At 46.5% G+C, this 9864-nt stretch overlaps 1 protein-coding gene across 1 annotated transcript in view; it reads right to left on the reverse strand.

The window, feature by feature from the left end:
• Window positions 1-537: 537 nt before the first annotated feature.
• The window catches only part of bmp2k (BMP2 inducible kinase), a 46994-nt gene continuing 37667 nt past the window's right edge, over window positions 538-9864 (reverse strand). The window contains exons 15-16 of the mRNA XM_037680858.1: window positions 8700-8813; window positions 538-2352 (exon numbers count right to left, since the gene is read on the reverse strand). Of these exons, the coding sequence (XP_037536786.1) occupies window positions 1010-2352; window positions 8700-8813 (1457 nt within the window). The 3' untranslated portion in view covers window positions 538-1009. The remainder of the gene's footprint in view (window positions 2353-8699; window positions 8814-9864) is intronic.

A 9864-nucleotide genomic window follows, 5' to 3' on the forward strand; every position in this document is an offset into this window, starting at 1 on the left:
TTTTTATCATTACGTTGTTACAAATGAATAAAACAAATGCTTCTTTTAGCACCAGAAGACGTGAAGCCAGAACTGTACACGTTAACCAGACGATCTAAACCTGACTCTGCTTCCCTTCAGACACGTCGGCAGTTACGGCTCTGTTACTACCTCATGCCGACACAGAGGAATATAAACCAGACATTAAGAGTTTTGTGAAAGTGTCTAAAGACGTTTTGTTCTTAAAGGGACGTTTCTGTGGAACACTTATGTAGGGATGCACCAATCCACTTCCGATACTGGTCTGATACAGAAAAACAGTGCAACAAACTCACCGTGCTCTTTAGGGTGAAATCTCTGGAGATGCTTGATTAAGTTGGTAGTGTTATCTGGAAGTTGCATCTCTACACTTATGACCAGTAAATATCTTACACGAGACCAAGTCTCGGATTTTTGGTCTGAAACTTCAACGGTTTAAATCTGTCGTGGGATTTGTTGTGTCAGTAGAAACTCTAGAGTCAGAATCCTGGATATTAACTCCATTTCATTTATTTCTTACTTCTAAAGAACTTGAAGCTCATAAAAAGGAAAATTACCAATAATTCCAAAGATGCTTCCTGCAGGAAAGAAAAAAGGCCCAACTGAAAGGTGACAGAAAAAAGAAAAGCTCCAACTTTCTTAAAAACTATTATAAAAATCTTTCCCTTGTAACGATACAGAACCACGCCCGGGTGAAAAATGCATAGAGGAAACTTTAAAGAGGCGCAGCGAAGTTAAACCCCCCCAGACGTTTCCCAGGTTCTGGGAGGCGAGGCGGAGCCCAGCTCACGTAAGGCTTGGCGGTGCTGAAAACTCGTCAGAAGGCGGACGACGAAGAGTCGAGAGTTGATCTTAAGAGTCACGGTTCGGTTTCTGAATTCAAAGTTGTTGAAGATGCAGCATCACGAGGCTCCACAGGATTCAGTTTGTTTTTACTCTAATAAAAATCATCAAAATTATCCCGACTCGAGAGGGAAGACTCAGGAAACTGTTACTGCTTTGAGGGGAAAGGTGCAGCTCCAAACGGGTCCAGGTCCAACGGCTGCTGCTGAGGTCCGCTGTGGATCACCAGTTCTGTGAACGGCACTGCTCCGAAGTCATCCGTGTTCTCTCCGCCGTTCAGAGACCCGGTCCAGGACTTGGCAGCGCTCACGTCACTCTTATTGTCACCGAGGCCCGGGTACTGGCCGAGCCGGCCGCTGTCCTGAGGGTGGAAGGGTCTGGCTCCGAACGGGTCCAGGATTGTGTCGTCCGCCGACAGAGACGCTCCCTTGTCCTTCCCTTCGGACATGGTGATGTCCACGCTGATGTTCTCTTTGGAGTCGGAGGTGCTCAGGAACTCGCTGCTGCTCTGCGAGTCCCTGCGGCCAACCTTTTTGTGTCGGCGGATTCTTTCGGGGGTGCGGTAGGTGGGCTTGTTGCTCTTGCGTCCTCCGGTCGGGGTCCCGTGGTGCCGTTTCCCGTTACTGCCCCCCGCCGCAGCCTCTTGCTTGGTTTTCCTTTGTCGAGACGACAGCTTCTGGAGGCTGCGCTGCTTCAGCCGCTGCTGACTCGCCGACTCCTCGAAGGACGAGCGGAAAATGTCATCGGCGCTCCTCGAGGTGGTGGGGGGAGGTTCGGTGGGGCCCGGCTGGAAGGGGGAGAAGCCAAAAACATCAATGGCCTCGGGGGAAACGGGTGGCGTTTGACCCATGGGGATGTCCCCGCCGCTCTTTCCGGACTTGGAGAGGTTCCGGCTGAACGGAGCTTTGATAAAAACGTCAAACTCGGCGGCGGCTGGACGCTCGAGGCTCACCTGCCTGAAAGGTGCTTTGGTGAAGATGTCGGTGCTCTTAGAGGACTCCACAGGTGACACTCCTCCAAGGAAGGGAATGGCGCCAAACACGTCCACGTCCTCCGAGGGTCTCGCTCCGCCGGGGGACAGAGGAGGGGTGATCAGACTCGCCTCTGCAGGAGTCCTGGAAGCCGCCACAGGTTCTTTACGGCCTGCAGGTTTCTTGGAGCGGCTCTTGACCCTGCTGGGTTCGTAGTCCGAATCGGAGCTGTGTTTGTCTTCATCCTCCTCTTCCTCAGAGTCCATCAGCAGAGGCCTCTGTCCTAAATTCTCCGGCTCGGTGTCCTCGCCGTGCTCACTGTTCAAGGCCTCCTCCTCCTCCTGCTCCTCCTCCTCACTGCTTTTTGGTGACGGGGGGTCAGACTCGAAGTCGCTGTCCGACTCGTCGCCGGGTCTGACGGTACTCTTCTTGCTCGGTTTGGGCTCCTTGGTCGACTCCGGACCCTCAGTGGAGGCTGGAACCACCTCAGTGGTCTGCTCGCTCCTCGTCACGCTGGTTCCTGCAGGAGCACAAGTTCAAAGGTCAAACTCGTTTTGAACACGTTTCTTTTAAAGCACTGATTGAAAGTCATGAAGTCCTCAGGAAATGCCGTTAATGACTTAATACTGCTATCGACTTATAATACTGTTAACGACAAATAATGTTAATGACTTATTTTATTTATTAGAGCCGCTTCAATAAAACAAACTGTTCTGTTCACTTGAACTGTAGGTTTTAACTTAAGTTTCCTGGTAATTTGAAATAAACTCAACCTGCATAGTCCTTTTGTTAAACTGTAAGAAACGGGTACTTTATCCTTTGTCTATTATAACTTTTTACTTTTATAATTAGTTATTACAACAGAGCTTAAGGGACACACTAAGAAAAAAGAAACCATAAAATTATGAGAATAAAGTTGTATGACTTTTTTTTTTTAAACAACTTATTTTTTTCCACGAGTGATCCATGACTCGGCCTGTCAGTCGATCCAGTAGGCGTGTCGGCAAATGACCAATCCGAAGCTAAATGCTCCTTACCTGCAGAGCTGCGCTGCAGCCCATCAGAGCGTACCACCTGACTGTAAGCAGGTAAGCTGTGCATTAATAATTTTGTCCTTAAACATTGTAAAACAGCAAAGAAGTGAGTGCAGGCCTTCTGATGGACTGCAGGTAAGGAGTTGCGTTGTATATTTTGTTTCATGACTGTGAAGGTTGCCGACCTCCGACCTCTGAACGATCAGCTCAACGTTTGTTTGGACTCGTTACATAACTTCATATCCATAAATCCGGCGTGAACCGTTACGAACTCTGCGTTCGATGAGGTCCAGGATAAACTTCAGTTTGCAACAAGACAAAGTTTAAATTTTCGTGTCGTTCCCACTGGACCTCTTTCTTTAACATGTGGCGCTACTGGACTCGTAAATGATTCGTTTCATCTCGATATGGTTGAAAAGCGGCAGAGACTGGTTTCCTCTGAGCTTAAAGGTTGAAGGAATAAGACGCCCGGCCTCGAGATTCACAGAAATGCTTTTTAAACTTCCAACCTCTCAGAAAAGGTTCACGTTTTTAAGTCAAACTTTCTCAGGACGTGAAGAAACCGAAGTAACTTCCACTCGTTTCTATAAATTCCTGCTTGGCATTTGAAGAAGAACAAAAAAAAAATAGAGTAAGTCCAAGAGATTTGAATAATGGCAACTGAAAAATTAGCCTAATTAGCGAGTGGAGAGTCTCCAATTGTGTTGAAAATAAACGTTGCAGCGAACGAGAAGCCAATTTATTGTTCTGTTTAGAGGAGGCTCTAAACCAGAAGACCCCTGCTGCGAACACGAGAACTGGAACCTCCCAGCTGGCAGGACGCGACGACACATCCGCCAAACGCTCGTCGTCCACAAAGGGAACAAGGCGGCGCCACCGAGTCCAGAACAAAAGACATCAGCAGCTGTGCGTCTGCTCAAAGATCACAACTCGTCTTCTGGTCCACCTCGACGGACCCTTTACCCTCAGATCGTCTCTGTGGGAGGAACGGCTGCAGGACTACGAGCTGCAGGAGAACTAACGTGGTCCAAACACGACTTCCTGTGACAGGTCGTCACATCTGTCGCAGCACAGAGACGGAACTTGAATTTGGAGAACGCTGGAGGTTTTAAACGAACGTCTACAAAGATCAACTGAATTTAAAATATTCCAACTTCTGTTTAGTTCTGGCTCCTTCCACTTCACTCTGCGCCGCCTCAGACAACTAAAAATAACCAGTGGAACTCCTGCTCACTTGAATATCTCGCACCAAAAACATTTAGGTTTTTATTCTCTGTTCAACTCCAGTCCAGAAAAAACACTCATCTCTAAAAGAACATTCACTTTTCATGTCCCTCAGCGATGAAGGACATCGGCGTACTGCTCGTTCCTCTATACTTTCCTAACGGAGTCTTTCCTAACACTGTCAGACTACAGGTTTACTTGTTGTTCCTAGAGTTTCTAAAAGTAGAACGGGAGGCGGAGCTTCCAGGCTCCTCTTGACCAGTCTCTGAGGCTGACGCACCGATTACGTTAATAAATCCTATAGTTGGTCAGCATTGGGTTTCCTGAGATTTCCTATAGCTTTGCTGACATTTCTTCATACGGCTGGAAGACGAACTGACCACGTCACACTCTGCTGTTTGTGTCAGCAAAATGTTTTCAAGCACTCAACGATCGTTTGAAGTCGACGGTTCAAAGACTCAAGTTGTTTTGTTTTTTATTTGGACTTTAGCTGCTTCTTGTAAAGTTGTTTTTACTCCAAGCGTCGACACTTAAATCGATTAAAAATTAAACCTTTGGGGGTCTTTGTCCAGACAACCTGCCAAAAACAATTTGTTTTTATTTCTTTAAGCGAATGATGTCATTGTTTAATTTTAAAATCCAACCATTATATATACACCGGTGTGTTTGTGTATTTCATATCCGCCGCACATCCTGGGGACGTTTAGTGACGACACAAAACAGTATTTCTTATTCCTATTTTAAACTAAAGTAAAACTTGTGGTTTTCGCGGTTAAAGATGAGTAAATTCACATCATTCAAATTTAAATTTCGATCAGACTCTGGATTTGAACATGCAAACGACCTCAACGAGTCTCAGGTTTATTTTACCAACTGAACGCTCGTCCACACGGAGCCGACGCAGCATCGTGTCTGAAAAAAACTGTTTTTAAGGGACGGAACTGGACTGTGGCCTCGACATGACGCTGGACCAGGGTGTCCAGTCCTGGCCTTCGAGGATCTTGCACGGTGGTTCAGTGGGCGAACACGAACAGAGGAATTAACTGTCGGCTCTGAAACCTCTGAAACCTGCAGGTTAGTGGCCCCCGAGGACCAGGACCAGACTGGTCTGAGGACGACTCTCTTACCTTATAAATGGCCACATCTGCCACAGGAAAGATGGACGACTGCGTAAATGCCTTCATCTTTGCTTGTTAGCATAATATCTCATGAAGCACTGGACGCATTTCAATCAAAGTGATGGTTGAACGTTTAGAGACTCGCCCAGATTCAAGATGGCTGCCGCAGCTAACTGACCTCCGCCTGCACAGAAACCAGGAGAACTCCCTGAACTGCACAGACGTGATGGAGCCTGGTGTGGTAGTAGCTGAGAGTCGTACTCCGAGCGCTAACAGGCGCCGCCATGTGACGTCATTTTCAAGGTTTGAGCTCAAAAATTGATTCCTGGACATTTGATTTTAGTAGAAATTAAATGTTTGAAGTTAAACACAAAATGTCAAAAAGTTCATTTCACATTTAAATGAAAAATGTGTTCATCCAAGTTGGAATTTAGACGATCAGCATCGAGACACGAGTTGAGCAGCTAAACGTATTAAAGTTGCAGGAAGAAACGGGTTCGACTCCCAGAACTCGTCAAAGATTTTCTGCGCTTCACACGAAAAAGTTTTACAGAAACAGAAGCGCTCGGACGGAGACAGCCACGTCAGGAACATGTGGGTTTTTATTTTTTCTGTGGTGGTCAGAGCTTTAAAAAGACGACCAGAGGGAGGGTTGGTTTGAAACGTTGTTTTTATTCATCACATTCTGTAAACATACATTCACACTTACAGGCTCATACAGGGCTGTTCACAGAAACAATGGACCGGGCGGTTCTGGAGGCAAACTGAACACATTGTTAATCAAAGTCCGGTCCCTCGAAGGAGCCGACAGGAAGAAATGCATAAAAAAACTCGAACGAGGAAAACAACTGTAAACGAGAACATTTTGAAACTTCAGATTTGGGGACGGTTTCTGCAGCTTCAGCAGAACTAAAGTGCAGTTAAAGGCTCTGGTTGTCCAACACACACACACACACGATGTTTCTGAGCGTGGCTGTCTCGCTGCACGACAAACGACCGACCCGAGGTCCGTTCAGAGCCGAGCGCGCGGCCGCCGATCCAAACTTACCTCCGACTAAACGACGGGCGGCGGACGTGAAGCCCTTCGGGATTGTACGAGACACGAACGTCAAAACGAATGTTTACAAACGACAACAACGTGCCATCAGCTGGTTGAGACGCGTGGGTCGCCATCAGAACAAACCGGATGATTTCTGAACCGTTTGTTCACCTCAACTGAAAATTAAAGAGTTCAGTGAGAGCGCAGAGTTAATTCTGTTCCTTTCTAAAAGTCCCAGCTGCTCCAGTTGAATGTGTAAACTGAGCCGGTGCTGACTGATGGGAGTCACCACCAGAGGGCGCTCAAGCCTCATTTATACTTAGAGCTGCAGACTAAAGAACTTCACATCCTTCAGGAGAAAGACCGTCTGGGCGGCCGAACACGAGAAATCATTTGGCACCGACGAAGCTCCAGGACCAGACTTCAGACCGACTGGATCCTGTCGGAGCGAAACATGAAAAGGATTTAAAGCAAAAGGCACAAAAAGAACGACCGCACGCGGAACCTGCGGCGAAGCGTTCCAGCGTCACCGAACTGACCGAAAGGGCCGATCAAAGATTTGCTGCAAATCTTTTCGTCCTAAAAGCAACAAAACATTCGAGCGCTGATTGCATCATGCAGCCGCTGAACGAGTTTAAACACGAGAAATTAATTTAGATAAAAATTAAAAGTTTATAAAATGTTCCAAACTGGCACAGGAGCTTTTTGCTGCCGTCGACGTTCGACCGTTCACTGTGGCTCTGCCACACGTGCACGCTCACACACGTGCACACTCGAGTGGAGCGCGACTTCAGCGTTTGAGGCTCAAAGTTCTGACGTCCGAGAGGAACCTGAAGGCATCGTAAACAAACGAGACACAAACTTCCAAGTTTTTTTTTTTCCATCTTCTCAGACGAGCGACGTTCGGGTTTTGTTGCACTTAGGAACAGAAACGGGCCCGGTACCCGGCGTCACCCTACGAACGACGACGTGTTGGATTCAAAATAACTTATTTTTACTTTACTAAAATGTTCAACAAGGTCCGAACGCCACCGCAGCTCAACGGACCTTTATACGATGAAATCGGAGCTCGACCCGTGAGAACTGGGCGTCGGCGGATTTTAGAGAAAAGGTGGAAACTTTGAGAACGCGGTCGAGACTCCTGCGGAGACATCGGGGAACGTTTCGAGACATTTGTGAGACGGCGTCGAACAACTCGCAGAGTTTTCTGTACGTTTACACTCCGGTCAGGGCCGAGCCGGTGGCACTGACTTGGTGCTAAAAATTAACAAATAAAACTATTTAAAGGGCCGTAATTTGAAATATAAAAGACTTCCTGTCGTTCTTTTTCCCATTTTATTTTATTCAAAGCAGACGATATTTGCTACGTTGTAAAAAGTTTCTTGGTAAACTTTATGGGTTTAAATGGACGACACGTCTTTAATTTCTGTCTTTTAGCGACTGTTTAACTTGAAAGCTTAAAACAATTTTATACAAGCTTAAAATAATAACTTTCCTCCTTGATAATTGTTATCATGTCCAGAAATGATTGATTATCTTCACGGAGCAGGAATTCAAAGCTGCAGCAGCTTTTTGTGGCCGACGGTTTGTTTCAAGCAGAAATTTCCTTCTGTGTTTTTAACTGATCAGGTTCTTCTAAGAGACTTTGAACGACAGGTTTGTTCAAATTATACTTAAAATGAAAATACACAAGGCGGCACGTAGAGCTGCTGCCTCTCAGCGAAAAGGTTGCCGGTTCAAATCCCAGCTCAGGACCTTTTTGGGTGGAGTTTGCATGTTCTCTCCGGTTTCCTCCCACAGACCAAAAACATGCACGTTAAACTGTGAGAGAGTGAATGGTTGTCTTGCCTCAGAGTACAAATATCTGCTCATTTACTTGAAGAAAATCAAAATCTGTTCAGATCGACGCATCTTTTCCCTCCCGAATAATAAACATAAGTTGTGTAACGACTCGTTGTGTAACGACTCGTTGTTAAACCTCGCACCACGCTGATGTGTAGCTGAGTAACGCAGACACACAAAGGGCCGTCACAGATTCTGTCAATCATCCAGCTAAATGTAAAAGTACCTGGAAAAAGTAAAGTTTTAAGTAAAAGTGGTCTCATGTCTGAAGTGGAATGTGATGTGAACACTCAGCTCTCTAACGTTTCGCTGCAACGTGTTATTTTTACTTTACGTATTGCTTTGAACGACAGTAAAACTGCTTCTATACAAGTCCTTCTGCGACACAAACTTTAGTTCGGGGAGAACTTCATGAACGTCACTTGGAGCAGAGCAGTTGAGTCTAGCGATAAAATCTAAAAGCGGTAAAGATCTGCTCATCGTTCTCCTGAACCAAAAGCAACACCTGGACTTTCCAGGTTCAACCTGAAACAGGTGTGGGGGTTCCTGCCTGCGGGTCAGGGGGTCCACAGTGTGGGGTCCTCGTGGTAGAGACTCCTCTAAGACTTGCCTGCGTTGGCCACAAACGGGATGGAGCCGAACAGATCCTCGGGGGGTGGAGGCTTGACGTTGGAGGGCGTCGGCTGGTCCGTTTCAGAGCTCGCTGATCTCTCCGCCGGTTTTTCTGCTCGAAGGAGTTCAGAGAGGCGAACGTTAGCAAATCAGCTAAAGACGCTAAATGAAGAGTTTAATTGAGCAGGAAACCTGCCAAGTTTAGCTTCTGTTCTTTAGCTACTGCTGAGGTGCAGCTTAGAGCTACATACACGGTGCACAAAACAAAACGGATCACGTCTGCTGAAGCAGATTTTAAAAAGAACAAAACTGAAAAGATCTTTACACGTTTCTATAAAGTGACAGCTTGTAAATAAAGTTAATTCAAAAAGTATTAAACCATGAAGTCACGTGTGACATGTGAAAAGTTAAATCAGTAAAGTTTGAGTCCAAAAAACAAACTGTTCAGAAGAAACTACCGTACGGTCAATAAGCCGCTACATTTTTCACAGGCGGCTTAAACAACGTTGCAGCTAATTTATGGATTTTTTTGTTGTTGGTCGGACCAACGAGCTTCATGCCACCAAAACATTTAGCTCGTCACACATGGGCGCTCACATAGCTGCTCAATACACGTGGGGGGGGGGGGGGGGGTCATCTTGACTATATTTGACTGTGTAACAGAGAGTGGAGATGGGGGAATCCCCACAATGCACAGCTCCATAGAGGGGGATTCCCCCCTCCCCTCTCGTTTCATTGGTTAGAATTTTTTTTTTACCTTTATTTAAACAGGTCATCTCATCAATACACTGGGGGGGGGGGGGGGGACTCGTGACTCAATGAGAACACCCCATTAGTTCATTGTGGTTGACTGTTGGTCACGTGGCCTCAGAGGGATTATGGGTAAAATTTGTTCATTGTTAATCATTTTGGTTAGCATTGTTCTTTTAATCAGACTAATCACCATCAGCGTGTTTCTCGGTCAGTCTAGTTGCGCGTACGTCAGTCGAGTTGCGCGTTCCTCGTCGGTCTAGTTGCGCGTTCCTCGTCGGTCTAGTTGCGCGTTCATCGTCGGTCTAGTTGCCCGTTCGTCGTCGGTCTAGTTGCCCGTTCGTCGTCGGTCTAGTTGCCCGTTCATCGTCGGTCTAGTTGCGCGTTCTTCGTCGGTCTAGTTGCGCGTTCTT

The sequence above is a fragment of the Nematolebias whitei genome, chromosome 8, assembly GCF_014905685.2.
Source record: "Nematolebias whitei isolate Nwh7 chromosome 8, NemWhi1, whole genome shotgun sequence".
Classification (NCBI taxonomy): Eukaryota; Metazoa; Chordata; class Actinopteri; order Cyprinodontiformes; family Rivulidae; genus Nematolebias; species Nematolebias whitei.